The sequence below is a fragment of the Schistosoma haematobium genome, chromosome 1 (assembly GCF_000699445.3).
Source record: "Schistosoma haematobium chromosome 1, whole genome shotgun sequence".
Lineage (NCBI taxonomy): Eukaryota > Metazoa > Platyhelminthes > Trematoda > Strigeidida > Schistosomatidae > Schistosoma > Schistosoma haematobium.
In genome coordinates this window covers 82,729,130-82,747,915 of record NC_067196.1, presented here as the reverse complement: position 1 = coordinate 82,747,915, position 18,786 = coordinate 82,729,130, and the positions used below count along the sequence as shown (strand labels likewise).

The window sequence follows — 18,786 nt, the reverse complement described above, 5'->3', positions numbered from 1 at the left end:
AGCTATTGCATGTTCCAAAAAATTGAGGCTTCGAGGGACCTGAGCCTTAAACTATGCCACATCTCAATAAAATCTGCGAACAATATAGTAAATCGCTAATTTGCAAAATATCAATCCATCATCTCAGACTTCCCTATTCCTGTTGCAAACATCAATCCATCGTCTCAGATTTCATTGTTCATGCATTTTCATACCAATTGCGTTCCGTTCCCGTTCTTTCCTTATCGACCTTCTACTGAAATACATTCGATGCCTGACCACCGTTGTATAGTACTTGTGTGGATATAAGTAACCCACACCACAATACTACACACTTGACAAGAAAATTTCGGTTTTTTGCTTATTTAAAAGTCCTTAAAAGCTTTAACTAGTATACAAAGAATTTCTGCTTTTAATAATCTTAGCTCAGAATATACTTTCATCTAAGAAAATCATTTTCTCAGCTCCAAGTACTTTTGACTCTCAATTCAGTGAGCCGTGATAGTAGTCTATTACTTTGAATAATTTATTCATTTACCAGCGTTTATGAGTCATAATGCTAAGGTATTGTCTAAATCGGCTGTTATTTCAAATTATACTACCTGTTACATGATAACAATATAATCAAGATGTTGATTATGATTTCCTATGAAGTTCTGGATATTCATTGTTGAAGAGTTTCAAGCTAGGACAAAACAGTTGTCCAATGCTTCCTGGTTTTAAATAGATCTCCAGCTAATTTTATACCATGAAATAAACTACATTCAAAGAGGAACTAATTATATTACCTTTGTCTTACCATATACCCTTTTTCGAATCATTTCCCTGTATTTACTTTTTTTTATACAAGTTTGTTTTGTTTTGAATATCAGATAGCAAGAGATTCTTTGAGATTCGCTTATGAATTATAACTCTCATTCATTAGAAGAACTACTATTTTCAAGATTGTTGAAACTTGTTAACACCATACATATGCTAGAAATAAAGATCGATTGCTTTAGAATCTTTAAATGTTCAGTTCCTCAAAAACAATATCGAAATTATACAAAGTTAGAGGGCTTATGGAGATTGTTCAGTTTGATCAAAGTGAAATACGACCGCTACTCTAATTGATCTGACATCACGCCGGCCATATTTTGATTTTTGGTGGTTGGAGGTAGTTGGCAGGAAGCTTTACAATAGCAAGGTGTAGTTGCAGTCTTACAGTAACTGATTTTACCTACGAAGTGTTATGATTTAAGGGTTTACCACAACTACATAGATATGTTTAAATATAATTCATCATGAAATTAAAAATGTGTGTACTTGACTGTCCATCATAAGTGATGCGTTAACGTCAGTGGTACCAAACGGCTAATGAAACCTAAGTAACCCAATGCAATAAAGAGAGTTGTGGAGATTGTAGTATTTTTAACAGTTAAATTCACGAGTTTATTTAAGCTAGATCACATTTGAAAGCCTTGCGTCACCGGACTGCCATTTCGTCCTAGTATGGGACCCACGTTCCTTGACGCGGGACTCGAACCCAGGACCTTCGGTCTTGCTCGTGGACGTTTAACCTCTATACCACTGACCCGGCATCCAGCGGTGTTATTGTCTAACTTCAATGATCTAGCTTAAATTGACTCGTGAATCCAATTGTTAAAAGTACTGCGATCTCCACAACTTCCCTTACTGACAATAACTATATACTCACTAGTGACTAGCCTCAAGATGGATTTCCTGGGGTTCTAGTGAGAAGACATGACCACTGGTGTCCAATCAGTGTCGCTTATGAGATGGTTATCCACCTCAGACAACAGATCATTGGTCGATTGAAGTTAGACATTAATACAGTTACATACCTGTATTCTGTTGATCGAATGTTCAGAGCTTGAACCACTAAACCATCGTATGACACATATACATATGATGCTCAATAGCCATATACAACAATGTGTGTAATTGGCTTTAAGTCACCCTTTATGCATGCTCTTTGAAAATAAAATAACGACTAAAGCTAAATGAAACTATGGATTGGATGTAGATTCCTTCGAACAGTTTTGAATAAACTCACACATTATCATAACATCTTATTTAAATAGCAGTTAATTATAGCAATATGCATTTGACCAAAATATTTAAATTATGTTTTTGATTGATATCATGAATCGACTGATGTTAGACCACCATTGAAAACCTGAAAGTACCGAACAGTCATTTCGTCCTATTATGTGATTCTTCAGTAGTGAGCATCCATGATCCCTCTTGCGGGATTCAAACCCAAGTAATCAGAACTGTTTAACTCAAGTGCTATTCGTCAGGGCTGTCCACTCTCTCCATTCTTGTTTAACTTTATCGTAGACGTGCTTTTAGAGGTGACACTTTCCTCATCTAAATTTCCAGAGGTTGAACTTCAACCGGGAGACTCACTTGTTGACTTAGAATATGCCGATGACATAGTTCTATTTGATGAAGACGCTGACAAAATGCAGTCTTCTGACCACTATAGGCAACAATGCGAGCATGTTTAGGATGTGATTCTCACTCTCGAAATGCAAAATGTTACTTCAGGATTGAGTTGCATCGACACCTGAACTAGCAATAGGGAACGAAGTAGTTGAGCATGTCGACCGCTTCACTTATCTTAGAAGTCTCATCAGCCCTTGTGGTTTAGTGTGTGACGAAATCTCGGCACGGATACAGAAGGCTCAACTAGCTTTTGCCAACTTGCGTCATTTATGGCGTAGGCGAGATATCCGTCTATCAACCAAAGGACGAGTTTACTGTGCAACAGTTCGTCCAGTCCTGCTTCATGACTGTGAAACATGACCGGTAAGAGTAGAGGATATCCGTAGGCTACTAGTATTTGATCATAGGTGTCTTCGAAACATTGCTCGTATATCATGGGACCATCGAGTAAGTAACACAGTTGTTAGGAAACGGGTACTAGGTAAGGATGGCAAATCAATTGATGAAGTAATGAAACTTCATCAGTTGAGATGGCTGGGACACGTGTTACGTATGCCCAATCACCGACTGCCTCGACGTGCTATGTTCAGTGGTATAGGAGTAGATTGGAAGAAAGCTAGGGGCGGCCAAACCAAAACATGGCACAAGTTTATGAAGTCACTGACAAGTGGACTGAGTCATGTTGTTAGGTGTAGACTACCTGATTGGGGACTGCGAGATGACAGCAACCGATGGTTAGAGGCCCTGAATTACATGACTCAAAATCGTTTGCAATGGCACACGTGCATCCACTCTTTGTGTTCTCTCAAATTCTAATCTTCTGAATTCTTCATATCCGTTTTCTTTTTCTCTTTCCGAATTTATTTCACTATATTATACTCTTTGAATAACGTTTTCAATCATTAATCTTTCTGATTACTGCTTATACTCTTACTACTTCTACCATTGAGGAATTTAAATCGACAATTGTATCTATGTTCTAATTTGGTATAGCAACTCGAACTGATGTACGTACGTACGAAGTTCTACGTTGTTACTGACTGACTGACTGACCCAAATAATGGTCTAACATCAATCAATTCATGATCATAATCAAAAACCTAATCACATCTCCACAACTCCATATTGATATTTAAAATGAATTTACTTTCTTTAAAAATAAAAAAAATTGAAATAATTTAAAATGAGTATAAACTCAAATATTCATTTATCTATTTGAGTTATTATTATAAAATGTACTTTGATACATTCACCTTCTTATGATAAATGGGTCAACTTAAATAAACTTATTCAAGATTTGGATATAAATCAATCAAAGTTCTTATTAGATTAGTAACCAATGAAATAAATGAATTATGAATTGAACATTTTTTTTAATTATATTTTTGGATAAGATAGAGTATTAAAACGTGAATTAGTTGGATTATCAAAATCATCATCATCATCATCCTTGTTTCGTTTATTCAAATTATATGTAATTTCAGAATCTTTTATATTCCAATTTTTATTTGAACTATCAATATAACTTAATGCTGATTGTGGTAAATCAGGCATATAACGTGGTTCTGTATAAACATTTGCTTCATTGAATGTAGAATGATGTGGTGCTGGAGGTGATGGTGAACTAATACCCATTTTCTCTTCATCATTCAGTAAATGTTCATTTGTATTCTGTTGATGAATTAAATCATTTAATTTAATATAAGTAATAAAACTTATTGTGAAACTAATAAATGTACAAATAAAACTTAGAACTCCAACAGCATAAGCCCATGATAATGTATTCAATTCAGGATAAGGCATCCAACGACTATCATATCTAGCTACAGCAAAAGCTACTAATGCAGCAGCTAGTGTTAAACCTATAATTAAGAAACAAAGGAGAAAAAAACACCCAATTTTGTTATAATCAAGGGAATATATTGGATAGATAAATGGACATCACATAAAACCAATGGATTAACTTGAATCCCAACTGTTGCTGCTACCTTGATATAGTGGTCGGTCTTGCCAATCATTATGAACCGATCGGGTTACACTGGCTGGAACAATCGTTCCTCAAGGTCCTACTATGCCAGACAAGTTGGTTGAGGAGCGGTAAGACTAAAAGCAACAAACTCAAGGTCCAAGGGCGACATCGTGCTACTGACTGTACAGAGGTGTGACAGCAGTAGGGCGTTTCCTCCAGACAACTAGCATAACAATGATGCTGTCTTCCTACAAGGAAGAGTGGGGTTAGAAAAAGTCAACCTCGAAAATGCACACACCTCCCAACAAGTATGGGGCTAGCAAGAACATTACTCACAAAAAGGTCATGTGTGACCAGTTTCAAGCAGTTGTCGCTTGTATTCACGCTCTCAGGTCACTAAGACCAGCTCTAATCCAATTTCCTTTTCAGGAACCACTAGAAGAACCCTTCCACGGTGTGGGCAACCGGGAAGGGAAAACCACCCTCATATCTCTCACAGCATTCAAGATCACTATATTCATGATCAGTTTCCCTATCTCTCTAGATTAGTTTTAATAACAAAATACCTGTAGTTCTCTAGATATAGTACACATAGATCTGATATTGACTGAAGTTAATCATATATACTACTGGATTTTTATTCTCTAGTATAAAAGGGTAACGCTTACCTCCAAGTGCATTTGGAGCTACGAGTATTTGCTGGTGAAAAAAGTGTCAATTGCCCTCTGTTTTTCACTGGTTGTTAGTTGATATGAATTAATAATAAAACCTATTCATTATACAGTAATAAGTTATGATTACGGTAAAGTTGGTTTGTCAGCGTCTGGATATTAACAGTCTACTTATGTTCTGTAGTCCCATGAAATCATTAACACTTTTCCAACGCATAAACAGTCAGCTATGTGAAAGCAAGAGACCAATAACTAATAGGAAGTTTCAGGGTCAAAATCTAAACATTTGCATTGCTAACTTAGACAGGAGCGTGTAAACGGTGACTTCGACTTGATGAATAATTTAGTTGGGCACAAAATGACATTCTATTTCTCTCTTATGTATATTATGCCAATGGGATAGCACGTAATCTCTTCAAACCTACTCGGTTTACCACTGCCTATTTCGGATCTCAACGGTTCAGGAGACAAAATTCGGTAAGGGGAATAGTTAGCTAGCAAGTACTGGAAACAGTCAGTGGTAAAGAAACTCTGCACCCGACAAATAGGCAACAGATTCAAAATGCGCTTTATCTACTTTGGTCTTTACAGACAAGAACCACCACTAGCCGTCAAATCTGGCGTTTGACTAAAATCCGAATACAAAAACCTGTACTTGGTGAGTTACATTGATGAAGGTGAAGACAGTTTTATATTGATACTTTTAATAAATATACTCTGCGATGTAATAGTATCTAACATACAATACCGTGAGTGTTATGTCTAACAAGCGAACTAATATCGCTTGTCATCATTGGCTAGTCTGGCTTTTAAAATACGTCTTCATATCTGAATTAACAGAGAGATGAAGTTTGAATGTGCTACTTAAAAATGTAGCAAGGTTTTAAAAAGCAACTAGGATGAGCCTAACCAGGTTTCGTGTTTGTTGGAGCTTACCAATAAGTTGAATTTATAACATTCAGTTGATTGACATCTTCACGGAGATTCAAACTTATCCAGTAGTCCTGTAGTTAAGTCCCTCATCACTCATATATACTGACTATTTTTTCGTCAAAGCTATTCACATTTGTTCATCATATATTTTCCAAATAGTCAGCAGTGAAAATAATTAAGTCCTCATTTTGTTTATACTGACAAGGACGAGTGAAATAATTTATGCTAAATTCATAAAAGGTTATTTGAGAAGTTGTAGAGACAACACATCATTAGTTCCAAAATATTTTGATTATATGAGTACAGTATATGAAACGTGACAAAGAGTAATTAAATATTGATGTTTATTTCTCAGCTCTAACTTAATTCCATAGATATTTAGAGATTCTAAACTATGTGACTCAACATTTAGGTAGACAACAGAATCCAACCACCTAATGATCCAATAGTGTGTTCATTTATACGCTATAACCTTAATGTATAGTTTATTATAAATGGTTTTAGGAAATTCATAAATGAACATGCACTATCGTTTTGACGTGGATGTAGAAAATTCGGTAACATGAGGTGTGATAACAACTATATACATCGACTTTATTTGTAAATTTGATTGGATATTTAAACTGTTTTTCTTAGTTATTTGTTTTTAGAAGATAAAGATACTTGGGTAGTAAATGATCGACTAGTTTCCAGTCTCCAATTTTAACAGGTTAACAATTTGAATAACCCATTTTATACACGTGTTTTGAAGTGCTTTGTAAATTTGAGTTTGTAGTTACTTCAGTGAATAGTTTCGATGTAATCATATGTTGGCACTCAAGACAATGGTAGTAATGTAAACTGAAAGACTAGTTTGGCTTATTTTTACTACACAAATCAAACTACTTACTATTATGTAAGTATATACTATCAAATGAACGAAAAGTAAAATATGTGTAAAGGAGTATTATTATGGCTTTCGTATTCATGTCTATTAGACAAAATTATTAAGAAACAAAACACTACGTTACTAAGAAAGCAGATCAGTTACTTAGCGTTCATCATAGGATGAGGGCCAAATGAAGAATACGTTAAAATAATCTGTGTGTATTTATGTTTACTTTGAAATAACATGCGAATACATAAGATGCGAATTCATGAGCGAGAGTAAAATTACATACTGTTTTCCATCTCGAAATCAAAAACGGTTAGTGGGACAAATATATCGATTAGCAAAAAACAGTTTTTAAAGCTCGAATTATTTCATACAGTTTAGGAAATGAAGTTTTACGATTGCTAAATATTCTCTTCAATATAGGTATGACATTTAAGTTAGTGAACAGCGATTATAGAATTAGTAGTTAAACAGACAACCAAGAGAAAGCTGATGAATAATGGTACTGCCATCAACCAAACGAAAAGAATTATTGATCGCTATATTTTTTGAATATATTTATTGTTCTATATGTGAGTAAATAGCTTTCTTTTTTGGTGGAATTTTGTTCTCTGAGCTGGATGGTTTGGTCGCGGAGCTTTCATCGTTCTTCTGAACGACATCACCAGCACAAACTTCAGGTAGAAGTAAGTAGAAGTAAGTAAATAGCCAATGTTAATGAAATTATGCTTGTTGATCGATTTTGTTATACTCGATTAATTGGCATAATCATAAATTATAGGCGTATATGTATAAATGATAGAACAGCCTTAATAATAAAGTCGCCGAGAACAGATCTTTCTCCTGGGCTCAATCCTTGTTTCCAAGTTAAGCTATATTTATTCAAAGTTACTCTCTACACATAATTTTGAAAAAGTATATTTAGTTTGGCTTAAGTATACTACACTTAGTGCTAGTAATAAAACAATAATATCTTTGCTCATATTAACGTCGTGGTTTCAAATTCATTTATTTTCGCTGTCCAGTGCTTCTAGGTTTTCAAAGATTGTTTAATTTAGATCGGTTCGTGATTTCAGTGAAATTCAGCAGTCTTTACAACACTATACCGACAATTCTTACATTACCTAAAACTAATTAACGCCAGTTTTCCCAAACATTTAAGTCGCCTACCTTTCCAATTGCACAGATATTCCAGAAAGACTGTTCTAATCTTGTTTGAACTAACCAAAGTACAACGGTACTCGTGAGCTACCATTAAAGGGTTACAAGTTGTGTGATGGTGAATACTCGATAACTCAAACAGGAATAATGCAGTTCTTGACAAGTCTTCATTTTTTCTTATTTCTTCTTTAACATAATGTGGAATATATTTAAGCACCGGTAAGACTATAATTTATGGACGATATTCGAGCAACGCCAAAATAACCTTGGAATGTCCACCTACTCAATAGGGTTGAATGAGGGTCATATATTATGATGAGCAATTAGGATTAGGATTTACAGTTGAACGTTAGAGTTAGGAATTAGATTTAATGTTTTCATCACGAACTGATATCAGCTATAGTGTCGAAATGGTATTTAGCCAAATGAGTGAATTAACTTTGCGCCAAAATGCAAGATCTGCTATCTTAAATCTGATCGGTTCATCCATAAATTATAGTCTCGCCTACAAGTAGAAGATACTGACCTCAGTATGAAGTTAAAACAATCATGAAGGAATTTCGGCAATTCCTTGGTCAATTAGAAAACAGCTTTAGTAAGTTGATAGTTTATAGAAAAAACATAAAAATATTATAGTGTTAACAGATTTTACCTAATTATAGGAGCTGTTGAAGTTACCGACTAGTGACTCAGCCTGTAAGTCGAAAAAGCAACAGGGTATAAACTTGGTCTTACGGATATAGATTATCTGTCTTCCATAGCCTTATAAGGACTCAAATACACTTTAAGTATCCTCATACTGTCATCGGTTAGAGTCAGGGTCAGGGATTCAGAGTTCAGGTTTTCATCACCAACAGACATCAGTTATGGTGGAAAAGTGTTCTATAGCTTTATGGTTGAGTAATTTTCACTCAAACATTTAACAGCACTTATCTCAATCTGATTGGTTTATTCATTGCAGCTAATCTATACTTTGTTTCGGTAATAACAGCTTACGATCAAGATACGTAATTTGTTTTTTATTAGCTGTTGCATACAATCTGTAAGGAATAATTTTGTGTTATCATCTCAAACATTCTGAGCACTATACAAAGGTGGTTCTACTGCTTATTTAACATTCATTTTCGAATTTCGTATCAAAATTTAACAATCGTTTTTATCAACTTTGATTGACTTGTCTCTATACTACACTTTTACCATAATTATTAAAAAATATCCTTAAAATATGTTTGGATTATTTAAAACTTGAATATACGTTGAAGAGATATTTATTGTGATAATGCGCAACTAGCGCAGAGAATTCTTTACTGTACAAAAGTTGATCCTATTGAATAAATCTATCATTGGTACTATTGTTGTAGTATGTACTTTTGTAGTAGCATATATCATCAACCGAAAGTGAAATGCCTTGAGGCAGAATATTAAGAAAAGGGGACGAGAATAAAGTATGTTTAGTGTAGAAACGAAAAGACAAAGAAGTCTGAAACAATTGACTGATATTTGTAAAGGAACAGTCAAGTTTGAGACAACTGATTGATATTTTGCAAAGTAAGTATTTACTGTACGGTCCTCAGATTTTACTAAGAGATTCTGTAATTTTGTGTTTACAAACATCCGATTGTCCTCACTTGTGTTCTCGTTCACTTCACTATAACTCCTTTCTTACAAAATTGAATTGTTTGCTTGCAACTTAGAATACTTCGAAAGTTTGTTAAAAGCTATACACAACTCTTTTACATCTTACGCTTGGAACAAAGTTTTTGTAATTTCACTAACACTTAAACCGTTTAGATGGATATTTTATTTTAGCTATGAAGTAGTCAAAAAGTAGCATGATGTCAATGAAACTACTTTTCTAAGTTTTTGATAAAGATATACCGAATGAATACACTGACAACTTATTTCTTAGTAGAGCATTACTAATCATCGTTATTTCCTAATCAGTTTCATCTGAATAGTCAAGACTCACTACTTAACGAATATATTTTCATTTCGATTCCGTTTTCTAATCTATACCACTTTTCATATTTGCTAGAACACTTTGTCAGTGTGCACTTCAGTCGCTTACGTTCAAGAGCATGATCTAAATCAGAATGAATAAATTTAAAAACAAAATTACCAAGCCTTTCTCAACCTGTGGTTTCTCAGTTACACTCTATCACTGCGTCTTCAGTAAATAACTTCTTACTTCACTTCATATCAGGATGATTCCTGCCAATACAAAATGCAAGTTGAATTATTTTTCTAATGACATAATTATTAGACCAGTCTTCACAGAGCTATTATGAATATATCATTTCAGAGTTCTGGCATTTGAAAACATATGTACTTTTCAGTAACTTTATGATCTCAATTCAAAATTAAATTCTTCCTTTGCTCACTTACTGCAGTAAATAATGTAGTTATACCATAACCTCAAAACATACAATACTTACCTTTACATGTTTGGATGGTTAAGGCCACTAAATAATTATAGGCATGAATATCACAGATGTTAACAGTTTTTTTTAAAAACTTTTTTCAACAGAACTCTATATTTTTACTGGATAATAAATGCTTTGTATAAAATTACGTGTCTCTACAGGCTACTGTGATAGGATTTTAAGGTTATATTTCACTCAGTTAATAACATGACCCATTTAGTTCACTCTTCTCATTGAAGTCATTAGGTGAATAAAATGAGTACAGATCAGTAGTTTACTTTTCTCTAGTTTTTAAATGACCCTTCAGATCTTACGAACAACATAAAAGAGAAACAAATTTTTTACCAGTATAGGGTTGTGGATATGATTAAGTTTTTGATTGGGATCATGAATCGAGCTAATCAATGTCAGGTAGAGACAGGTATACACTTTGGTACAATGGAAGGTGCTCGCGCAATTTCGTGGATTTGTTGAGGTTAAACATTAACACTGTTGGATACCGGCTCAGTGGTCCAGAGGTTATACGTTCGCGTGCGTCCGGTGCTTCCAGGTTTTCAATGATGGTCTAACATCAATCGATTCATGATCTCAACCAAAAAGAAATTTTATCGTTGAATTTTGCGTAACATAAACATCTAAAAGTGAATTTTTCATAGCCAAATTAATATTGGTTAAATAAGCGTCTACTTTTAGATCTTATGTATGGTTATAAAATACTCAACCGAGAGGCAAGATCACTAATAAGTTAGTGAATTTCACAACAGAAACTATTATTAGTTCGCTTTCATCTTCTTGCTGAAGCGTAAGCACACCCGAATACAATGTATTTCATAGCAAACATGTTGTAATGTTAATGAAACCTGTTTTTTGTAACTAATTATTCTAAACCATGGTGCCTATGTTTAGCAAATGATCTGGTAGTAAATCCCTAACCACTACGTCTACAGTCCAAGGGTAATCTATCTAATGGGTAATCAGGTGATAACTGTACGACTTAATTTCAGTTTTTATTTTCGTTATCCAGATACAAAAAAGTCACATAATACTTACTTGTGAAGAAATGTCCTGATGCAATAAATTTTAGACTTTTGAGGTCAGATTTAGAAATTGCACCGGTTACTTGACACAGAACGATAAACGTTACCAAAAAATGTACCAAAACTCCACAGGATGAGGTAACTTGTATTGTATATAACCATACTGTCAATTTATTAAAAAGGGATGTAAATAATAATTAGCTGTCAGCAAAACATGTCAACAATCTAATACAGTTACAGAATGTGTGAAGCTTGAGACAGGATAGTTTTAGATCCATATTGCTTTAACCTTTTACTTGCACTTCAGCGTTTGATGCAGAAAAATTACTTAGTTATAATTAAAAAAGGTATAGAACAATCCCATAGGAAATTAAAGTTCAAACATGATAATTACTCAATCTAATCATAACAAACGCTGAAATTCTAACTTTGTACAGTTTCTGATGAAATCAAGATAGAACTCACGATAAAAGTGTACAAATTTCACTTTTCGAAAAGTGTAGCCTGTTTTGGATTTATCATACGCAACTTTACTTACTTTATAATATTTTTGTCAATAGCTAAGATTTTCAAATATTGTATAGCTCTAAAAAACGAGGATACAATTGATTAGTGCCGGTCTTGGCGATGAATAAACTATCTTATAAATTGATAAGCATAGTTATAACTAACGAAATACCCATATCATAACGAACGTAAACCGTTTATATCTTATCACTGTTTTCTAGCTCTTAAGCGACTGATATGAAGAGAGACGAGTATAAAAAAAGCCTTTAACGAAAAAAGATAGATTAGCTTTGATAACACTTGTGGTCAACCTGGGTTATATTGTGAATTTTCAAGCACAATTGTCCGTTCTTTACATATTTAGTACGTAGATGTAACTCAGTTTTCGCATAAAAAATATATTTCCCATTTAGTGACCTAGTTAAGAATTCAAATCAGCATTTTCTAACTGATTAGCTTGCTTTAAAATACCCATGCTCGTTTACGGACCTGATAACATATCAGCTGAAGCACCGAAGTCAGGTATAAAGATAACTGTGAACATGCTCCACGCTCTATTCGGGGGTATTTGGGAGCAGAAAGAAGTGCTGACAGACTGGAAAGGAGGATACCTCGTCAAGATACTAAACAAAGGAGATCTGAGCAAATGTGCAAACTACAGAGGAATCAGGTTACTTTCAGTTCAGGAAAGGTTTTAAACAGAGTGTTGCTGAACCGGATGAAAGGCTCAGTAGACGCTCAACTTCTTGATCAACAGGCTGGATTCCGTAAGGATCGGTCATACACAAACCAAATCACAACTCTACGAATCGTCGTTGAACAATCAGTTGAGTGGAGCTCATTGAATATGAGAAAGCGTTTGATAGCATGGATAGGAGAACCATATGGAACCTTCCTCGACACTATGGTGTGAGTAGATGAGTAAATCGTCAATGCCACTCAAAATTCATACGATACACTACACTGCAAAGTGGTGCATAGCGGACAGCTGCATTCCATGTGACGATCGGTGTCAGGCAAGGCTGTTTACTCTTTCTCTTCACTATATTGGTTGACCGGATTAAGAAGACCTCCATATCACAGAAGAAGCACGGAATACAGTGGACAGCTTGCATGCAACTAGATGATTTGAACTTCACAGATGATCTAGCTCTTCTATCCCATACACTCCAATAAATGCTGGTCAAGACAGTCAATGTAGCAGAAGCCTCTGTATCAGTGGGCCTCAACATAAACAAGACTATCTGCAGAAGGTTTGAATACTGCGATCGAATAAACTCAGGGTGCGTCTCTGTTTAGCCTATCAATAACTGGATCACCTTACCAGGAGATGTTATGTCAGCCCCATCGGTTAGCGCCTTCAACAAAAAGCTGAAACTTCACTGTGAAAAGAGCCACAAGTATTAAAGCCGACCAACAAGTCTGCCACTTTTATCACTTGGTGTTATTTGAGTAAGTACTAGTCAGCCCGTTGGATCTCTATTTCTGCTACTTAAAAATCTTAATCAGGTAAACCCTAGCTTAGTTCATATTAGACTTACATAAGTTGAATGTAAGAAGGTATTAATGTTACCAGCGAAAATCTATTTTGTTTCTCACCGAACTTGTGGAGTCCTTACCTGTGAACTCACATTTGAAGGTTGTACACTTATGCTCGATGTTATCTATCTTAGCCAATCTGCTTAGTTGGTGACTTTATCATGACGCTTTGTCATTCATGTTTAGGGCTCGTGATATAGTATATGATCTGGTTAGACTTCGCTCAAACGTGTCGAGAGCAAGCATAATAGCCGAACAAGAGTGCGTGGCAACAACAGACTGGTCGGTAAGTACCAGATCATCAATTGAAGGAATATGATATATATTTAGAGGTACGCTTAGCTTCGTTACGTCATCATTTATACAGTTCTTAATACCACATAGACCTAATAACCGCTCACCGTGGATAACTAATGAGGTCAAAAAACATCTTGAACGTGAATAAAGCATTAGAATATCATAATCTCTACAGGTCCTGAACAGTACAGACACATCTACTGTAAGACTAAGGACACATTCAAAGAGTTGATAAGTAAGGCTAAACAACGTCCTGGATTGCAAAAATATTCTGAAAACATTGATCTCATATATAAAGAAGCGAATTCAGAAAAGTGATGGGATGCAATCACTTTTGGTACTAGAAAGTCCATTGATATTGGCAAGAAATGATATTGCAAAAGCTGAAGGCTTATCAAAATATTTTAGCAGGGTTTCTCACCGATGATCATAAAAGATCAACAATTATATATAATAAAAGCGGCTGGCCGACAGATCGTCCGGTTATTGAGAAAGGGGCTGTCTTACGGTCACTTTTACATCTCAAGCCAGATAAATTCGGTGGTCCTGACGGTATTCATTATAGGTTTATAAAAGCTCTGGAGGATATAATTGCTGAAGTTCTGGCAATATTGCTTGATGTCTTTGGGGCAGTCTAAACTGCCAAGAGACTAAAAAGACGCAATTATCAGTCCGGTTTATAAAGCAGGGGGTAAAAACGTGGTTAGTAACTGTCGACCTGTCAGTCTAGCCAGTATAGTTGTCAAGCCTATGGAAAAGATTGTTCGGATAGCTATTCTAAATTATGCGAAAGGCAATTATTTTTTGGCCACGTAGAAAAATAGTTTTAGAAAAGGCCTATCATGCCTAGTAAATCTGCTCATTGCAAAAGAATATCAGGTTGTAGAGAAAGATAGAAATATTCCGGTATATGTAGTATTCATATGTCTGAGTAAGGCCTTTGAAAAGGTCTCTCGCCTCAGGTTTAAACTAAAACTTAAAAGTTTTTGGATCCATTATGAAATCATAAGCTGGATAAGTGACTTTCTCAATGACAGAAAACAGTAAATACGGGTTGATGGGAATCTGTTAAAAGTAGGGTTCCCCAACTACGATTCTCAGTCCCCTTCATTTTCTACCAGGCGCGAATGACTTACCAACTCTATCAAAGTCATCCGTTTTACTCTTTGCAAATGACATAAAGATTTGGGAGACCTGTATACAGTATGTCAGACAGAATAATATTACAGGATGACCTAAATTCACGGGTCGAATGGATGGGTAAATGGTCATTAGAAGTTAACTCTAGCAAGGGTGTAGTGATGCAAATAAATAACCGAGATGATTTATATCACTACAAAACATATGGAGTTGTGTTACCTAAAGTAATGAACTATAAAGATTTAGGAATCACAATAAACAACGACCGCAAGGCTAAGAGTAACTGCAAGGCTGCCGCTGCCAAAGGCTTAAGGGTCTTATGAGCTGTTCGTAAGTCATTTCATTATTTAAACGAAGAAATATTCGGAGTATTATACCCGACTTTCGTGAGACCACATTTTGAATATGGGATCCAAGAGGCAAGTCCTTACATCAGGTATGAGGTGGATATGCTAGAATGCGTGACCAACAGTTTGAAGATGACACAACTATTTAGAGTTTGACAACACCTCAACCAGTAACACCTTCTATAATCGAAACGTACCCACCCAGTTAAGTCAGAAGTCAGAAGCGAAGGGGTTCGATGACATATTTGATAAGTTATCAATATGTTGAGAGGCGACTGATCCAAACTGGCTAGCGGTTGTAGAAGTTGAGCACAGCGTTCCCACTCGTGATCTGGTGCGGATGAGTGACCCAGAGCCTTCAGTTAGGTGAGCCCATTAAAAACAATATGGTCAGCATCAAATGTCGAAGATTTACAGAGCTACTGATTTTGGGGATTTATTTACCGCCACAGGTCTCTCTGACCCATTTTGTGAAGACAGACTGAGACGCCCCAACGTATTTCTGTTGTACTACCGCAGGTTACGGAGTGACCTAATACTGACCTGACGTATACTGAACGATGAATTCGGTACTAATATGTCTTATGTTTTCTCTCTATCTAGGACTGATGATCTGAGAGAACATTCTAAGAAAGTTAAGAAACCGAGATGAAATCACTGGAGTTCCGTTTCTCACACTAAGTAGTGAATTACTAGAATTCTTTTCCAAAACACGTAATATCGGCACTTGTTGATACACTGAAAGCGAGATTACGTCTTCATAGCACAACAAATTTTAAGGATTAATATAGGTCTATTGACCGCCCCCCTACTTCGACTACTGAAGATTGAAATAGATAGAAAAGTTGAGCCTCCTCCAATAATGATCATTTACACTTGATAACATCTACTATGATATGAGAAGGGTGCTTGTGATAAAATAATCTTGCTCGAGTAGTCATCGATGGCTTTAGTCATCAAGGAGTCTACTATAGTAGACAAGTAAATAAGTATACTTGTCTATTTGAGAACAAAATACATGATGGAGCATACAGCACCTACTTGGATTTAACCAATCTCTTATACGGTCATATATCACATAATAAATGTAGTAACATCCGAAATATGCCTTGTTATACAACGCCGGCCGCATATATCCATCAAAACAAACAGTCCAAAGACCTATTCTCTGGAACTGGCTGTTAGCTTCTGGAATTGACTGAATCCAGTAAGGTGATACAAATGAGATGAAGTTCGAACAAAATCCGAATGTGGTAAAAAATACTGTGCACGAAAACAAACGTTTATTTTCCATCATCGGGAAGCATATTGAATAGTCGCTGCTTTAAATAAACAGCATTAGTACATTTAAACTAAAACACAGAAAATTGTATTGCATAGTTTTCAAGAAGACCCAGCTCAGGCAACTCATAACAAAGCTCTCACGTTAAAATAAAAGGATGATGTTGTTGTCTTTATTTTTAGGAATGCAAATAGAGATCTCATGTCTAACTACTGGTCAGTTAGTTTGACTAGTATAGTTGATGATACATAAGACAAGTCACCTAGTTGTGTAGTACCGAAAAACCGTTTAGCTGTGGAACAACATGGATTACGTACGAAGCAACCTTATTATTTGTATTTACTTATTGTGTAAGAAGTGTCTTGAAGCCGAAGTTTATAGTCTGACTGTCGAAGTAGTAGTCCTATATTTCAGCAAGATTTTTGACAAGACGCTGCACTTATGAATTACGGAAGAGTTATTTGGTTTCAGAATAACAGGCGAAATGCAACTGATTTATAAATATCATTTGTGTGGTAAAACTGTTATGAAGTGAAGGTAACTCTGTTCAGATGGAAACCAGTAAAAGTTAGTGTTGGTGGAGTTTCGTTCTCCGAGCTGAATGGTTTGATTAGACTTATCTTATGGGGCTGTTCACTCAATATTAAGTGGTCTATGGAACTCCGTCAAGTTCCTAAAAACTAGTGATCAGAGTTCCGACATATGACGCAGTGTAATCCCATTACATTAACTGCTTTTGACGAAATAGTTTACCTCGTAAAATTCTGTTTGTTCTCCAGAGAATTTATGGAGCTAAATAGTCATTACATGGTCTGGATGTAGGGTTACATAACCTTGACAGTCACATAGTAGTTTTTCAGCTTCAGTAGACTGATATTGAAAGTTGTAGCGGACGATCTCTGCTATCTGTTCCCTCAGTTTGCCGCAGTAAGACACAACTAAAGTCTTCTAGTTTAGTTTAGACTGCTTACGTGTTGAAATAATCGCTCACACTGCCGATGCTTGAGCACGTATCTTTACAGATGATGCGAATATTTGTTCGTAAACCTGTAGAATTATGGTCTACTATGATATTAGTACTGCGCTAATAATAGACCTAATCCTAAAATTGTAGACTTGTCATGATATAACTGCCTAATCAATAAGATCTTACTTAGGAGTCATACCACCGCCTACACTAACTCATCGTATCGTAACAATCACCAATACATGATGTAGAGCGAGCGCAGGCTAGAGAAGGAACAATATATTTAGTATGAATAAAAGATATAAGGTAATATTCAGAGGGACCACGCCTGCATGGCTGAGCCATGCCATCCGATTAACTTCAATTCATTCAATTCCTTGTTCGCGCCTTCGCCATCGTTAGGTAGTTCTCCGCGTTAAATATTGAATACCTAGTTTCTGAGTAGACAGCTTTGAGGATTGTGTGGTTATGGTCTAATACCACTACAAACCATCCTTTTCTTCATCTCAGTCACATGGTCAGAATGAGCTGAGTGCACGAAGAAAAATTCTGCTTGTCACGATTCTTCAGAGTTTATAAAATCCCGTTCAGTAGGACAGCATAAAACGATAGTCAATCGGAATCCAGTTATGATTTTAAAATTGTTGGATTGGTGTTATTATCGCGTCGTAGATCACTGACTTCGGTGGTCCGTGTTGGGTTAGGCGGGGATGGTGTGACAAACAAGCTAACATCGAAGTCACACCTCACAGTTAGCACCTGACGAAGAATACCCCTTCGTCGTATTCATAGCCTATGTCTGCTTTGATAACCGATGTTGTAACGGAGATATACTAGTAGGAGTAGGTACAAGGAGCAGAGTGCGATCACTGCTACATGGGCCAGTCCATGGCATGCGATTAATTGACGCGCTCTGGTTGCCCTTGGCCCTGGAGAGGATCGGTGAGATACTCGATATCCAGTAACTCGACTGCCGGATGATTTCGATGGGGCCCATCGACATTTCACTGACCTTGAATCGGTATACCTGGTAGGGATCGTCTTAAACCATTCGCCACTTCAGACAGGCAAACTCTCTTAGAAGTTATCTTAATTCACAAGTCGTCATATTGTGGTTCGCAACTGTGATCTATGGATGCACTTGGAATGCTCTTAGGAGTGTAAACATTCTTTTTGAAGTTCGGAGGTATGCACTTTCTGGAAGTTTCC

At 35.9% G+C, this 18,786-nt stretch overlaps 1 protein-coding gene across 1 annotated transcript; it reads right to left on the bottom strand.

Annotated features, from left to right (window-relative positions):
- Positions 1-3,555: 3,555 nt before the first annotated feature.
- On the bottom strand, positions 3,556-16,625 carry MS3_00002278 (uncharacterized protein; the record flags this gene model as incomplete). The annotated part of the gene is made up of 3 exons (XM_012936714.3): positions 3,556-4,292; positions 11,512-11,661; positions 16,370-16,625. 3 exons carry the CDS (start codon positions 16,623-16,625, stop codon positions 3,808-3,810), a joined length of 891 nt encoding a protein of 296 aa, XP_012792168.1. The 3' UTR covers positions 3,556-3,807.
- Positions 16,626-18,786: the final 2,161 nt, after the last annotated feature.